This window comes from Penicillium subrubescens (assembly GCF_028828155.1).
Source record: "Penicillium subrubescens strain IBT 31985 chromosome Unknown utg000005l_segment0_segment0, whole genome shotgun sequence".
NCBI classification, from domain to species: Eukaryota; Fungi; Ascomycota; class Eurotiomycetes; order Eurotiales; family Aspergillaceae; genus Penicillium; species Penicillium subrubescens.
The window spans coordinates 1-17,027 of record NW_026643155.1 but is presented as its reverse complement, the minus strand read 5'-3'; the positions used below and the strand labels follow the sequence as shown (position 1 = coordinate 17,027).

Genomic DNA, 17,027 nt, shown 5'->3' with positions numbered 1-17,027 from the left:
CTAGACCTCTAATAGTAACTCGAAGGAGATTTAAGGCGCTATTACGACAGTCGGACTTAAATCCTTAGAGTATTAAGCTATATAGATATAACCTATTAGTAGAGATAGTACTAATATATTAACGAAAAGGTACTAATTACTAACTAAAACCTTAAAGAAGATGTCGGATTTACAGGGTCAGCATAAATCCTTCTGCGTGTACAAGCAAGCAAGCGTGCACGGTTGGTCAAATCAGTATACGATTGGCGAAGAATCGTATAGGTCAAGTCAGGTCGTCGTACGATTCGGCTCAGAATCGGAAGTTAACTTATGATAGAAGAATACTCCAACTTCATCACAATCATTAAACTTGATTCAACTAGCTATGGAAGACAGGCAGTATTTATAACTTCATGAAATCGAGGTAATACGTTAGACTAGAATCTCATGGAAATCAGGAGAAATAGAGTATTGAAGCTCTTTCGTTATATATGCAAGTTGTTGATATCAATCGTTGAAGATCGTTGTCACGTGGACGTTCCGTCGTATTCTGTCAAGTTCGATAGCATAGGCTTATACACCCACTCATATCGACACACCCCCTCAGCTCTTAATGTAAGGTCAAAGTGAGAGCTGAATAAGAGATATCAGAAGGAAGGGGATTTCTCTGTAGGTAAGATCTCTATACCTAGCTACTGAATAAAGGCAGTATGTTTTTCTGCAGATAAACGCTTTGTAAGGCCGTCGGCTATTATTTTAGCCGATTTAACCTATTCAATTCGCAATCGTTTAGCTTAGACTTCCTAGCGAATCCAAAGCTAGTGGATATCAACATAACGAAGTTTGGTCTGAAATATTGATTTCTCGCGCGTAAGCAAATCAACTGTCTGCTGATTATCGCATTCGATCATATCTAATTAGTCAGTTTCGAATTAGATAAAGGAAAAGAGGCGTTTGATCTAATAGAGCTACTTAGCCGCGTGGCTAATAGCTAGCAATTCGGCTTCTGTAGTCGACGTAGTGACAGTCTTTTGCTTGCGCCATTTCTATTCAATTAGGCTACTAAATAAGCAGAAGATAAATCCTTCAGAGCTCTTTCGGTCAGGATTGTTAGCAAAGCTTGTATCTAAGGCGGCAGTAAAGATAGAAGCTCTTATTTCGCTATCAAAGCAGAGCGAAAGGTATCTCGTCGTATAGAGATACAGTATTAAATAGTCGACAGCTACCAAATACTTCTTATTGCATCAAGTAAGCGATTTAGCTAGCAATTAGTTAGCGAATACAGTATCTAGTCGGGTCTAAACAGCAGGGAAAAGGGTAGATCCACACTAAACATATTCCGGCCCACCCCCGGGGGGGGGGCTCATAGTAAAAAAGTCTTGGCAAAGGGGGGGGGGGTGTGTTAATACGCCCCCCCCCCCCTAAGTACCCGAAATCTTGATATTTTTTGATCGGGTTTTTTAAATCTTTTCATCCGATAGCGGGTTCTATCTAAATGTCATATAATATTCCAGGATTATCACGTCTAAGGGCCTTACCCTAAGGGGGGCCATTTGGCTGGGATTTTTTTGATGGGGGATGCCAAGGCCAGGGCCGGCGGGTAGGCTATACCCGATTGGGCCTGCCAGATTGCTGGGGTTGCTAAGCCTAGATTCGTGGCCTTAGCAATCAGGCCGTAGTGGTCTCCATTCGCCAGTTGCTAGCCAGCCTACTTGCGATATCTAGCTATCTAGCTATGCGATTCTATCCTGGGAAGAAACACTAGGTAGGTTGAGGGCCCTTCTAGTATGCGAGGCTATCCCTGTCACGTGACTGCCCCCGGGCCTTCGTGAAAATGAGGTTGAATAGGTTTAGAAATTTTTTGACTGCTGACTAATCAAGATTATTATAGCTGGATTGCCCTCGCTTCGGGTATTATTTTGATACTATTAGCAGCCTAGTAGGCCTAGTAGTCGCTGAGTAATCGAAGGATTTAGTATTTTATCCTTACTAGAGGGGGCACCCTGCCACTAAGGGTAGTGTAGCAGCGGGGGCACCCTACCACCGGGAGCAGTCTAGCAGCGGGGGCAGTCTAGCAGCGGGGGCAGTCTAGCAGCGGGGGCAGTCAAGTAGACAGCACAGTCTAGTCGAGGGGGCACCCTGCTACCGGGGGCAGTCTAGTAGCGGGAGCACCCTACTAGCGGGGGCACCCTGCCACCGGGGGCAGTCTAGCAGCGGGGGCACCCTGCCACCGGGAGCAGTTTTGTAGCGGGGGCACCTTACTAGAGTGCTAGCCTACTATCTGCTAAGCGGGGACCCTTATAATATACTAAGCAATCTACTAAGGGCCCTACCTCCTAGGTGCCCGCCCTCCTAGGTGCCCGCCCTGCTAAGGGCATGGCCTACTATCTACTAAGGGGCACACCCTACTAAAGGCCTAGCCTACTATAGGCTAGGCTATAGCTAACATTAGCTATAATACCACTATCTAGCTATATATGTCACGGGCCAGTGCCCGATGTTGGTCACGTGTATCACGGGACCTTGGTATGTTGACGTGGGGAACGCGCGGGATTAACTTCCCCTCCTTAAGCTTTTTGTAAACAGCATGTTGGCCTAGTTAGATTGAATCTAAGTCTTGCTTCAGCCCTTCACATACAAAAAGCTTCCTTCTACACCCAGAAGTATCATTGGTCATTGGAAAAGCCCTAGGAAAGCGACCTAGGCACTCATTGGAAACACCCCTGAATCCCCAGCGATTCAGCGACGAACACACATCGGAACGGAATCCTCGCGCATAGATCTCTTAGCGCTCGAGACGTATTAGAAAGCCCTAGAAGATCCCAATTCCTAGGCATATTAGAACATTGGACGAAAAGCGACCGAAGCATTACCGGCACGCTACGTAACCCCTAGCAGCAATGCAGCAACAGGAATCGACAAGCCCTCCCGGGTGGGCGCGAACGCTGCTACAGCAGATAGCACAGACCCAGGCTATGCAGAACGAAGAAAGGGAGCGGCGTCACCAGCAAGATGCTGCTCAAGAGGAGCGGATGCGTCGCCTCGAGGCAATGCTGGAGCAGCAGGCCTCACCAGCCGCAACGACGACCACAACGAACGAAGAGCAGGCGACACCAGCGCGATCGGCCGCCGAATCGGTGCCGATTCCCCCCGAACTGAGACGATTCACCGACCGAAGCCACGCCTACCAGACCCAAAACCATTCGGTGGAAGCACGAGCGACTGGCCAACCTGGCGAATTTCGATTGAGAACAAGCTTAGCGTGGACGGCGAAGCTATTGGTTCTCCCCAGGATCAATTTATCTACGTATTCTCTAGACTAGAGAAGCTAGCATGGAAGAACACTGGAACCTTTGTGAAACTCCGCCGAAACACTGGCGAACCGCAGGCCTTGCTCGATTTCCTTGAGAGTATCTACGGAGACCCGAATATTAAGGCACGCGCAGCAAGACGACTCCACCAGATTCGACAACCAGAGGATATGAGCTTTTCTAGATTCCTTCCCCGACTAGAGAAGGAGTTCGCGGATGCAGACGCTCTTGAATGGCACGACGAAGCAAAAAGGCAGATCCTTCTTAGCGCGCTCAATAAGACCATGACGAACGCGTTAATGAATCGAGGTATCCCTGCTACCTCGTCGGGCCTAATCTCCCGGCTCCACGAGATCAGCTCGGATATAGATGCCCTTAATATCAACAGAGAGGAACGAACACGTCGTCCGCGCTCGACTAGGCAGAATAGCGACGAAATGGATTGGGCACCGACCGTGTCGGTAAACCGTGCCGAACCACACACGAAACACCGCCGACCCGAAAGTGGAACACCGAAGCAAGCTCAATGGGTCAGCCAGGACGAGATAGATCAGCGACGGGCCGAAGGGAAATGCTTACGATGCGGGAGATCTGGACACCTTATCGCGAGGTGCGCGTTACTACCAGCACAACGGCCGAATAGTGCGCGTATCGCTACTTCCTCGAGCAAGAAAGAAAAGGGGCGCACAGTTAAAGTGAAGAGGTCGAAGCCTACGAGTGACCTAGATCTAACGACTTCCGACGACGAGAGTGTGACCACCGAGGACAATTCGGAAAAGAGAGTAGCTCCTGTTCTAAGCCGCGAGCAGGAGCGAAAGGGGGTCGAAAAGCTACTAGAACGTGAGACACTACCGTTTATAGTCGATGCTAGAGTGAATGGAATTCAATTTACACAAGCTCTTGTCGACAGCGGTTGCCGCTGTTATGCAACAGTGAATGAGTCCTTAGTTCAGGCGTTTGACCTCCCGCGTATTAAGATACGGCCACGAATCCTTGACGGAGTGGTGCCGAATCAGTACCAAATCACCCATGTTACCCATTTCGACCTCGATGTCCACGGCCAGCAACAAGGCCGGGTATTCGCGTATATTATCGAACCGCAAAGCGATAGTATGATACTTGGGGACCCATGGCTACACGAAGTGAACGGACGATATTCGGCAAAGAAAGGATACCTAGACATCTTCACGAAGTCTGGAGAGCGAACTAGATGTTGGAACCGCGCGGATCGCACTATTAGGCCTATTGGAGTAAAGAGACTACGCGTTGCGCGGGCCGAGGCATCATACATCCAACATCTTATACAGAGCGTATCGGGCGCAGATCGCCTGCGAATCGGCAAGGTTTCACTAGACGACATCGAGAGAGCACTCCGCCCTAAGAAGCATATTAACCCAAAGGATAAGCTACCGAAACACTACTGGCGATGGTTGGCCGCTTTTAGCCAACAGCTAGCCGACCAGCTGCCTCCGCATAGACCAGGAATCGACCATAAGATCCCTCTGAAACGTGACCGAAACGGTGTCGAAGAGCCACCACCGTATGGTCCACTCTACGGCATGAACAAGGAAGAGCTTCTTTACCTGCGAAAAACGTTGACGGACCTACTTGGGAAAAACTTTATACGCGTGAGCCAATCGCCTGCAGCAGCACCAATCCTACTAGTTAGGAAGCCAGGCGGTGGCGTACGATTCTGCGTAGATTACCGAGGGTTGAATGAACGAACAGTGAAGGATCGCTACCCTCTACCGCTGATTCGAGAGACATTACGGAACATGGGCCATGCCCGCTGGTTCACGAAGCTTGATATTATCGCAGCCTTCCATAAGATTCGTGTCCACCCTGGAGAAGAATGGAAGACAGCATTTCGGACGCGATACGGGCTCTACGAGTGGAACGTGACTCCCTTTGGGCTAACTGGTGCACCGGCAACGTTCCAGAGGTATATCAATCAAACTCTACGAGAGTACCTAGACGACTTTGTGTCGGCATACGTGGACGACATAATTATCTACACCAACGGAACGCTAGCGGATCACCGCCGAAAGGTCGGCGATGTGCTGCAGAAACTAATGGATGCTGGCCTACAATGTGACATTGCGAAGTCGGAGTTCGAACAGGAGTCAGTGAAATACCTTGGCTTTATCGTCGAAGCTGGAAAGGGGATCCATGTTGATCCAAAGAAGGTAGAGGCTATTAGAGCATGGGAGAGACCGAAGTCTATACGGGATGTGCGAAGCTTTATTGGATTCGCGAACTTCTACCGGCCGTTTATACCTCGATTCGCCGACCTTTCGGCACCATTAACACGGCTTATGAAGAAAGACGCTTTCTTCAAATGGGACGATGACTGCCAACTAGCCTTCATAGAATTGAAGGAACTCTTCATAAATGCACCAATCCTAGCTCACTTCGAAGAGGATCGTCAAACAGTCGTGGAAACTGACGCCTCTGGCTGGGCTACTGGAGCAGTTCTATCGCAATACGGGCCCGATGGGCAACTACGGCCATGCGCCTATCTATCCCAGAAGCTATCCCCAGCAGAATCGAACTACGAGATCCACGATAAGGAGCTCCTGGCGATTATACGGGCCCTACGCGAATGGAGACCGGAACTGAAGATGGTGCCCCGATTCACTATCGTAACGGACCATAAGAACCTTCGATACTTCGGTAAAGCACAACACCTTAACGAACGGCAGATGCGCTGGGCAGACCTCTTAACAGAGTTCGATTTCGATCTCCGTTATCGCCCTGGTAAGCTTGCAGTAAGGCCAGACGCACTATCACGACGAAGCCAGGATATGCCACAGAGTATCACCGACGAAAGGTTATCGAATCGCTTCCGAGTGCTACTCAAAAGGGTCAAGGTCAAAACGGGACGGCTAGACCCTCGATCAGCCGACGACCAATCTAACGAAGAGATCGATTTCGAGAGAAACATCCCTCTCTTTGAAGAAGAAGAACTCCAGGTAGAATGGAAAAGGGCAAGGGCGTCCGACTCGATCTACCAACGAATCACCCACGCTTTACTAACGGGGGAGCGCCGAATCGCCGCCGAAACGAACATCAAGACAAGTCTATCGGAGTGCCATTTAGACGATCGAGGGGTACTCCATTTTAGGCAACGGGTCTGGATTCCCGACAACGAGGTTCTACGCACGAGGATTATACAGAAGATCCACGATTCACACGTTACGGCACATCCTGGGCGAGACGCCACCTATTCGATACTGTCTCGACGGTTCTTCTGGCCAGGAGCGGCGAAAGACGTACGACGTTTCCTCCGGAACTGCACAGTTTGTGGACGAAGCTCTGTATGGCGAGACACGAAACACGGGTTATTAAAACCACTGCCAATCCCCCAGCGAATCTGGGCCGAAATATCAGTGGACTTTATCACAGAGTTGCCACCCTCTGGACCCACAGGAGTAACGAACTGCATGGCAATAACAGACCGGTTGACGAAGGGCGTGATTCTGATCGGAATGAAGAATACAACGGCAAAAGATGTAGCAGAGGCGTTCCTCACACACTTCTATATGCATCATGGGGTGCCACTAGCGATTGTAAGCGACCGCGGCCCCCAATTCGTGAGCTCTTTCTGGGAAATAGTATGCGAAAGGCTATCGATTCGACGCCGATTATCCACTGCTTTTCACCCCCAGACCGACGGCGCAACAGAGCGTGCTAATCAAGAGATCGAACGAATCCTACGTGTGTTCACGACGTACGCACAGGATAACTGGAAGGATCTACTGCCAATAGCTGCCGTAGCAATTAATAATCGTGATGCTGCTTCAACTGGAATCTCGCCATTCTTCTTCACCCACGGCTACCATGTTGACCCGATTGGCATTGACGAAGCAGGGCAGCTAGAAGACGCCCTGACCCCACCGCGAAAGGCAGGCGAAACGTTCGTGAATCGCCTACGAGAAGCCACCGATTGGGCCCAGGCCGCTATCGCTTCGGCACAGGCCCTTCAAGAAGAACAAGCGAACCGACGTCGACAGGCCGCGCCTGTCTATAAAAAGGATGACTGGGTTTGGCTAAACCTTCGGAACGTACGCACACAACGACCATCAAAGAAGTTAGATTGGCTACATGCTCGGTACCGAGTGGTAGACGTTCCGTCACCGTTCACCGTCCGACTCAATGTGCCTACTGGCATACACCCAGTGTTCCATATCGAGTTAGTTCGCCCAGCAGCAACGGACCCGTTCCCATCTCAGCTAGTAGACGATTCGCAGCCACCACCACTACTAGTTGATGGAGAAGAGGAATACGATGTGGAGCAAATCCTAGCCGTACGACGGAGGAAGATTGGGCGAGGATATCGTGACGAAGCGTTAGTGAAATGGAGAGGATGGGCAGAACAGACCTGGCAAACATTGGACTCAGTGCAGGATTGTAGCGCCTTGGATGCCTTTGAAGAGCAGTACGGCCCCGTTTCGGATGTGATTCGCCAGCAAATCGGCACCGAAACCCATGTCGTCGCACCCCTAGCGAGCTCGACTAGGAGGGGGTATTGTCACGGGCCAGTGCCCGATGTTGGTCACGTGTATCACGGGACCTTGGTATGTTGACGTGGGGAACGCGCGGGATTAACTTCCCCTCCTTAAGCTTTTTGTAAACAGCATGTTGGCCTAGTTAGATTGAATCTAAGTCTTGCTTCAGCCCTTCACAATATAGCCTAGTATCTATGCTTCGCCCAATAGCCCCTAGCAAAATTATAAAACACCCAGGCCGCCAGAACTATCTCAGTATCTAACTCCCACCTAGCATCCGCGAAATCCTTTGGTAACCAACCCCTCTGTGAAGGGCTGAAGCAAGACTTAGATTCAATCTAACTAGGCCAACATGCTGTTTACAAAAAGCTTAAGGAGGGGAAGTTTATCCCGCGCGTTCTCCACGTCAATACGCCAAGGTCTCGTGATACACGTGACCTATATCGGGCACTGGCCCGTGACAATACCCCCCTCCCAGCCTCAATCTCGTTAGGGGCACGACGATATGGGCTTCGGTGCCGATTTGCTGGCGAATCACATCCGAAACGGTGCCGTGCTGCGCTTCAAAGGCATCCAAGGCGCTGCAATCCTGCACTGAGTCTAGCCTTTCCCACGTCTGTTCTGCCCATCCTCTCCATTTCACTAACGCCTCGTCACGATATCCTCGCCCAATCTTCCTCCTTCGTACGGCTAGGATTTGCTCTACGTCGTATTCCTCTTCTCCGTTAACTAGTAGTGGTGGTGGTTGTGAATCGTCTACTAACTGAGATGGGAATGGGTCCGTTGCTGCTGGGCGAACTAACTTAATATGGAACACTGGGTGTATACCAGTAGGCACATCAAGTCGGACTGTGAACGGCGACGGGACGTCTACTACTCGGTATCGAGCATGTAGCTAATCTAACTTCTTTGACGGTCGCTGTGTGCGTACGTTCCGCAGATTTAGCCAAACCCAGTCATCCTTTTTGTAGATAGGCGCTGCCTGTCGACGTCGGTTCGCTTGCTCTTCTTGAAGGGCCTGCGCGGAAGCAATAGCGGCCTGGGACCAATCGGTAGCTTCTCGTAGGCGATTCACGAACGTTTCGCCTGCCTTTCGTGGTGGGGTCAGGGCGTCTTGTAGTTGCCCTGCTTCGTCAATGCCAATCGGATCAACATGGTAACCGTGGGTGAAGAAGAATGGCGAGATTCCTGTTGAAGCGGCATCACGATTATTGATTGCCACGGCGACTATTGGTAGTAGATCCTTCCAGTTATCCTGTGCGTATGTAGTGAACACGCGTAGAATTCGTTCGATCTCCTGATTGGCACGCTCTGTTGCACCGTCGGTCTGGGGATGGAAAGCAGTGGATAATCGGCGTTGAATCGATAGCCTTTCGCATACTCTTTCCCAGAAGGAACTCACAAATTGCGGGCCGCGGTCGCTCACAATCGCTAGTGGCACCCCATGATGCATATAGAAGTGTGTGAGGAACACCTCTGCTACATCCTCTGCTGTTGTATTCTTCATTCCGATCAGAATCACGCTCTTTGTCAACCGATCTGTTATCACCATACAGTTCGTTGCTCCCGTGGGTCCGGAGGGTGGTAGCCCGGTGATAAAGTCAACGGATATTTCAGCCCAGATTCGCTGGGGGATTGGTAGCGGTTTCAGTAACCCATGTTTCGTGTCTCGCCATACTGAGCTCCGTCCGCACACTGTACAGTTCCGGAGGAAACGTCGTACGTCTTTCGCCGCTCCTGGCCAGAAGAACCGTCGAGAAAGTATCGAATAGGTAGCGTCTCGCCCAGGATGCGCCGTAACGTGTGAATCGTGGATCTTCTGTATAATTCCTGTGCGTAGAACCTCGTTGTCTGGAATCCAGAGTCGCTGTCTGAAGTGAAGCACCCCTCGATTATCTAAATGGCACTCCGATAGGCTGGTCTTAATGTTCGTTTCGGCAGCGATTCGGCGCTCTCCCGTTAGCAAAGCGTTGGAGATTCGTTGGTAGATCGAGTCAGACGCCCTTGCCTTTTTCCATTCTGTCTGAAGTTCCGGTTCATCAAAGAGGGGGATATCTCTTTCGAAATCGATCTCCTCACTGGGTTGGCTGTCGGCTGATTGAAGTTTTAGCCGACCCGTTTTGATCTTGACCCTTTTGAGTAGGATTCGGAAGCGATTCGACAGCCTTTCGTCAGTGATACTCTTAGGCATATCCTGACTCCGTCGTGATAGTGCATCCGGCCTTACTGCAAGCTTGCCAGGGCGATAACGGAGGTCAAAGTCGAACTCTGTTAAGAGGTCTGCCCATCGCATCTGCCGTTCGTTGAGATGTTGTGCTTTTCCGAAGTATCGAAGGTTTTTATGGTCCGTCACGATAGTGAATCGAGGCACCATTTTCAGCTCAGGTCTCCATTCGCGCAGAGCACGTATAATCGCTAGAAGCTCCTTATCGTGGATCTCGTAGTTTGATTCTGCTGGGGATAGCTTCTGAGATAGGTAGGCGCATGGCCGTAGCTGCCCGTCGGGTCCATATTGCGATAGAACCGCACCAGTTGCCCAGCCGGAGGCATCAGTTTCTACGACTGTTTGACGATCCTCTTCGAAATGTGCTAGGATTGGTGCGTTTATGAAGAGCTCTTTCAGTTCCGTGAAGGCCTGTTGGCAATCGTCGTCCCATTTGAATATAGCGTCTTTCTTCATTAGCCGTGTTAAGGGTGCCGAAAGGTCGGCGAATCGTGGTATAAATGGCCGGTAGAAGTTCGCAAACCCAATAAAGCTTCGCACATCCCGTATAGACTTCGGTCTCTCCCATGCCCTAATAGCTTCCACCTTCTTTAGATCGACGTGAATCCCCTTTCCAGCCTCGACGATAAAGCCGAGGTACTTCACTGAGTCCTGTTCGAATTCCGATTTCGCAATGTCACATTGGAGGCCAGCGTCCATTAGTTTCTGCAGGACTTCGCCGACCTTTCGGCGGTGATCCGCTAGCGTCCCGTTAGTGTAGATAATTATATCGTCAACGTAGGCCGACACGAAGTCATCTAAGTACTCCCGCAGAGTCTGATTGATATACCTCTGGAACGTTGCTGGTGCGCCAGTCAATCCGAACGGGGTTACGTTCCACTCGTAGAGCCCGTATCGCGTCCGAAATGCAGTCTTCCATTCTTCTCCAGGGTGGATACGGATCTTATGGAAGGCTGCGATAATATCGAGCTTTGTGAACCAGCGAGCGTGGCCCATATTCCGTAGCGTCTCTCGAATCAGTGGTAGGGGGTAGCGATCCTTTACTGTTCGTTCGTTTAACCCCCGATAGTCAACACAGAATCGTACGCCGCCGCCTGGCTTCCTAACTAGCAAGATCGGTGCTGCCGCAGGCGATTGGCTTACACGTATGAAGTTCTTCCCAAGCAGGTCTGTTAAGGTCTTTCGTAGGTAAAGAAGCTCTTCCTTGTTCATGCCGTAGAGAGGGCCATATGGCGGTGGCTCTTCGACACCGTTTCGATCGCGTTTCAGAGGGATTTTATGATCGATTCCTGGCCGGTGTGGAGGCAGCTGATCGGCTAACTGTTGGCTAAAAGCGGCAAGCCATTGCCAGTAGTGTTTCGGCAGTTTGTCCTTTGGATCGAGGTACTTCTTTGGTCGTAATGCCTTCTCGATATCGTCTAACGAAACCCTACCGATCTGCAAACGATTTGCATCCGATACGCTCCGTACAAGCTGTTGGATAGAAGAAGCTTCTGTCTGTGCCACGCGTAGCGCCTTCACTCCAGGGGGCCCGATAGTGCGATCCGCGCGGTTCCAACATCTTGTCCGCTCCCCAGACTTTGTGAAGATGTCTAGGTATCCTTTCCGTGCTGAATATCGTCCGTTCACGTCGTGTAGCCATGGGTCCCCAAGTATCATACTGTCGCTTTGGGGTCCGATGATATACGCAAACACGCGGCCTTGTTGCTGGCCGTGGACGTCGAGGTCGAAATGGGTAATGTGGGTGATTCGGTACTGATCCGGCACCACCCCGTCAAGGACTCGTGGCTGTATCTCAATGCGCGGGAGGTCGAGCGACTGGACTAGAGACTCGTTTACCGTTGCATAGCAGCGGCAGCCGCTATCGACGAGAGCTTGTGTAAATTGGATTCCATTCACTCTAGCATCGACTATAAACGGTAATGTCTCACGTTCCAGTAGCTTCTCGACCCCCTTTTGCTCCTGCTCGCGACTTAGAACAGGAGCTACTCTTTTCCCGATTCATCCTCAGTAGTCACACTCTCGTCGTCAGAAGCCGTTATTACTGAATCTAGGTCACTTGCAGGCTTCGACTTCTTCACTTTGACCGTGCGCTCCTTTCCCTTCTTGCTCGAGGTAGTAGCGATACGTGTACCATTCGGCCGTTGTGCCGGTAGGAGCGCGCACCTCGCGATAAGGTGTCCAGATTTTCCACATCGTAGGCATTTCCCTTCAGCACGTCGCCGATCTATCTCGTCCTGACTAACCCATTGAGCTTGTCTCGGCGTTCCGCTTTCGGGTCGGCGGTGTTTCGTGTGTGGTTCGGCACGGGTTACCGACACGGTCGGTGTCCAATCCATTTCATCGCTATTTTGTCTAGGCGAGCGCGGACGACGTGTTCGTTCCTCTTTGTTGATATTAAGGGCATCCATATCTGAGCTGATCTCGTGAAGCCGGGAGATCAGGTCCGCCGAGGTAGCAGGGATGCCTCGATTCATTAACGCATTCGTCATGGTCTTATTGAGCGCGCTAAGAAGGATCTGCCTTTTTGCCTCGTCGTGCCATTCAAGAGCGTCTGCATCAGCGAATTCCTTTTCTAGTCTAGGAAGGAACCTAGAAAAGCTCATGTCTTCTGGTTGTCGAATCTGGTGGAGTCGTCTTGCTGCGCGTGCTTTGATATTCGGGTCTCCGTAGATATTCTCAAGGTGGCCGAGTAAGGCTTGCGGTTCGCCAGTGTTCCGGCGGAGTTTCACGAAGGTTCCAGTATTCTTCCAGGCGAGCTTCTCTAGTCTAGAGAATACGTACATGAATTGGTCTTGAGGGGAACCGATAGCTTCGCCGTCCACACTAAGCTTGTTCTCCATCGAAATGCGCCAGGTTGGCCAATCGCTCGTGCTTCCACCGAATGGTTTTGGGTCCGGGAGACGTGGTTTCGGTCGGTGAACAATCTCTGTTCGTGGGGGAACCGGCACCGATTCGGTGGCTGATCGTGCAGGTGTCGCCTGCCCTTCGTTCGTCGTGGTTGTCGTTATGGCTAGTGAGGCCTGATGCTCCAGCATTGCCTCGAGGCGACGCATCCGCTCCTCTTGAGCAGCATCTTGCTGGTGACGCCGCTCCCTTTCTTCGTTCTGCATAGCCTGGGTCTGTGCTATCTGCTGTAATAGCGTTTGCGCCCACCCGGGAGGGCTCGTCGATTCCTGGTGCTGCATAGCGCCTAGGGGTTGTGTAGCGTGCCGGTAATGCTTCGGTCGCTTTTCGTCCAATGTTCCAGTGTGCCTAGGAATTGAGATCTTCTAGGGCTTTCTAATCCGTCTCGAGCGCTGAGAGATCTATGCGCGAGGATTCCGTTCCGATATGTGTTCGTCACTGAATCGCTGGGGATTCAGGGGTGTTTCCAATGAGTGCCTAGGTCGCTTTCCTAGGGCTTTTCCAATGACCAATGATACTTCTAGGTGTAGAAGGAAGCTTTTTGTATGTGAAGGGCTGAAGCAAGACTTAGATTCAATCTAACTAGGCCAACATGCTGTTTACAAAAAGCTTAAGGAGGGGAAGTTTATCCCGCGCGTTCTCCACGTCAATACGCCAAGGTCTCGTGATACACGTGACCTATATCGGGCACTGGCCCGTGACACTAGTAGCGGGGGCGGTCTAGCAGCGGGGGCAGTCTAGTAGCGGGGGCAGTCTAGCAGTGGGGGCAGTCTAGCAGCGGGGGCAGTTTCGTAGCGGGGGCACCCCTACCACCAGGGGCAGTCTAGTAGACAGCACAGTCTAGCAGCGGGGGCAGTCTAGTAGCGGGGGCAGTCTAGTAGATAGCACAGTCTAGCAGCGGGGGCACCCTACGGCCGGTGGCAGTCTCGTAGATAGTGTAGTCTAGCAGAGGGGGCATCCTCCCAGCGGGGGCAGTCTAGTAGATAGCATAGTTTTGTAGCGGGGGCACCCTCCCACCGGGGGCAGTCTAATAGCGGGGGCACCTTACTAGAGTGCTAGCCTACTATCTGCTAAGCAGGGACCTTATACTATACTAAGTAATCTACTAAAGGCCCTACCTCCTAGGTACCTGCCCTCCTAGGTGCCCGCCCTCCTATCTTCTAAGGGGGAACCCGTACACTATACTAAGTAATCTACTGAGGGCCTAGCCTACTACCTACTAAGGGGCACACCCTACTTAGCCTACTATAGGCTAGGCTATAGCTAACATTAGCTATAATAGCACTATCTAGCTATATAGCCTAGTATCTATGCTTCGCCCAATAGCCCCTAGCAAAATTATAAAACACCTAGGCCGCCAGTACCATCTCAGTATCTAACTCCTACCTAGTATCCGCGAAATCCTTTGGTAACCAACCCCTCGGCACCAAATCAGTATCTAGAAAAGGAATATCCATCTTATCACCATTATCCATCCATATCATCCTACATAGGCTCCAAAAGATCGTCAGCAGATCCGCTGAAAAGCAACCAGACCCCTCAGTAAGCAATCCACCCTTGCATAGCCTGTATATAGTCCACGTTGAAGTACAGCGTACTTCACCAACCTTACTAACAAAAGCTTCCCGGCGCTAAACCAAAAATCTACTAGCGCCCGCTGTTCTTCAGGGGAAATCCCGCTGTTCTTCAAAAAGCTCTCTCTACTCAAATCAACATATTTTTCGTATTCTGACCACAGGATCTGGATCTCCGACCTTTCTATTATGTCTATGCGTAGTTCTAGCCCGGTAGAGTCCGTGGTGGTCCCAGAACTGGAAGCGCTTCCCTCGTACCTCAGAGTCTTGCCAGCGTTCCATGTGGTACTCTGCACCACACACGGGGGTTGCTACACACGACAGAATCTCTCCCGTCATCTATTAGAGAAACATCACTTACAAAGCGGCCAGCGACGAAGAATTGTATCCTCCAGCGAGTTAGACCCGGTCGCCGCCTCCAACGCTGGTGTGGTTCACCCACGAGATGGCATTAACGAGGTTCGTGGCCTGCCGACCGTGCTGGGATTCCTCTGCCACCTCCCTAACTGCGACTTTCGTTCGACCAGCACCGATTGGATGCGACAACATTATAACAAAACACATCAATGGCAAGTTCTACGTCAAGGGGCTATCCCATAGCATGAGGCGTACCTTCAGACGTTATTTCAGCAGAAGCAATGCCAACAGTACTTTGCTGTGGTTTTGGCCGACCAGACCCACCAGTCCGCTACTCCACAATATATATATCCCTATGCCAATACACCAGAGAATGCTCCATCATCGACCCACATCCCGTCTCCCCCTACTCCTATACCAGATAATGCATAGAATCAAATTATGGGACGGTACTAACAGAGTCAATCTCAGCCACAACGAGATTGTGTAGAGACCGCGCGGCACGTTTCCGAGTTGACGCCGTGGATGAGGCGTACCGGTATTTATATCCATCTCCTTGGGCTGGAGCTCAAAGAACTCGGTCCTAGCTATTACCTCCCTCGGGTGCAAGACGAGCTGTTGTTATTCCTGATCTGTAAGAGTATCGGACGGGTTCTAGAGAAAACAATAACTGTCCTTGTGCATAACCAGAACGTAGAGGCCCGATGCCTCAGCCGGCGCAATGCACGACTACTGAATACCTTCACACAGAGGGAAACCTCCTAGGATCCTATCACTGAACTACAGAACTAGCAGTCTCGTCGAAAATATATCGACACTTAGCAGCGGTTGATCTGCTACTAGGACCGAGTCGTTGAGCAAGGCCATCTCCGGGACACACTCTTCCAGCCAAGCAGTCGACAGCTCGAAGCATAGTGCGAGGTGACTGAGGCCGCGAGCGAACTCACCAGTCGAACAGATCCCCAAAGCGGCGAGGCAGACACCGGGGCTTCCTATAACCGGCTTGACCGGGCTGTTCTCGAGTTTAGCCTGGCAGTTATTCAACACACTGTGCGCTATCGCAAGTTCGATTCTGTCCTAGTGTCGTATGCAGCCGTGCGGTTCTGGAGCTATCAGCAAGGCGCGTAGATGCTCATCGGGAACTATACATCGATTCTATCGCAATTGATCTATGATTGTCAGATAGTGGTACTTGCCCAGGTGTTAGCCGAGACGGGTAATAACTAAGATACGGACATTAGTACTATGATCGTCGAAATTCGGGATCAGTGGTTGTTGAATGACACAGAAGGCCCTATCGTGGAATTGCTAGAGAATCGGTTACTCGGCTTCCGGATTAGCCAGACCGAAGTTCCACCAGCACAGCTCCGCTAGCATACTGATAAAGAGACGCTGGTATAGTCGGATGTGATCTTCCACCTCTCCGACCTCCATCGGATCGTCTTCGAAGGGATTACGGAGGCTCGGCGGATTTTTGAACAGGAGCTATGCCTCAGCGGCCGGTCTAGCCCTGCGAGTGATATTCCTAGTCTTAACCTCGCACTCCTTGTCGATAACTAGGATACTACCGCGCCGGGTCAGTCCTTCCTAACTGACTCGCGGAACGCATCGTATTTCGACCCACTTAAGGACTAGCTAGTCTCTCGGGTAGGTAAGACCTAGGCGTTATTCCAGACGTTCTGGTCGCAGACCGCCGCGGGTACGTAGGAGGTACGCACCGATACCGTGCAACAGTATAAGGATACCGTGCAGCGGTTTCTGCGCGCGCTGATAGTCCCTTTTTTCATTAGCTCCGGGCAATAAGGGCGTCGCACCGAGTTTATTGCACTTCGGTAGAGGAATACTACCTTAATCACGCAGGACCTATTTCTCCATAACAGGCAGATACTGTTTATCCTTAGCTACCACAAGACCCGGAACCAGAATAATGCGTCTCGATAGCCGGTTCGTTTCCTCCTCCCGGAAGTCGCCTAGCTTATGATCCAGTACCTCGCTCTTATTCAGCCGTTCCAAGCGTTCCTTCAGCACGAGACACTAGAGTCTAGGGCCGTCTCTGACTACCTATAGTGTCGGGGCCTGGTTTAGGGGTTTTTAGGTTTTAGGTTTTAGGCTTTAGGGTTTAGGGTTTAGGGTTTTAGGGTTTTAGGGTTTAGGGTTTAGGGTTTAG

The 17,027-nt window shown here is 51.0% G+C and overlaps 2 protein-coding genes across 2 annotated transcripts; one reads left to right on the top strand and one right to left on the bottom strand.

Annotated features, from left to right (window-relative positions):
• Positions 1-2,879: 2,879 nt before the first annotated feature.
• On the top strand, positions 2,880-4,226 carry N7473_006541 (retrotransposon gag protein; the record flags this gene model as incomplete). The annotated part of the gene is made up of 3 exons (XM_057152481.1): positions 2,880-3,241; positions 3,298-4,130; positions 4,201-4,226. The coding sequence occupies 3 exons, from the start codon at positions 2,880-2,882 to the stop codon at positions 4,224-4,226; spliced, it is 1,221 nt and encodes a 406-aa protein (XP_057006819.1).
• Positions 4,227-12,007: 7,781 nt separating this feature from the next.
• Positions 12,008-13,210, bottom strand: N7473_006540 (retrotransposon gag protein; the record flags this gene model as incomplete). The annotated part of the gene is made up of 1 exon (XM_057152480.1): positions 12,008-13,210. One exon carries the CDS (start codon positions 13,208-13,210, stop codon positions 12,008-12,010), a length of 1,203 nt encoding a protein of 400 aa, XP_057006818.1.
• Between the last annotated feature and the right edge of the window lie 3,817 nt (positions 13,211-17,027).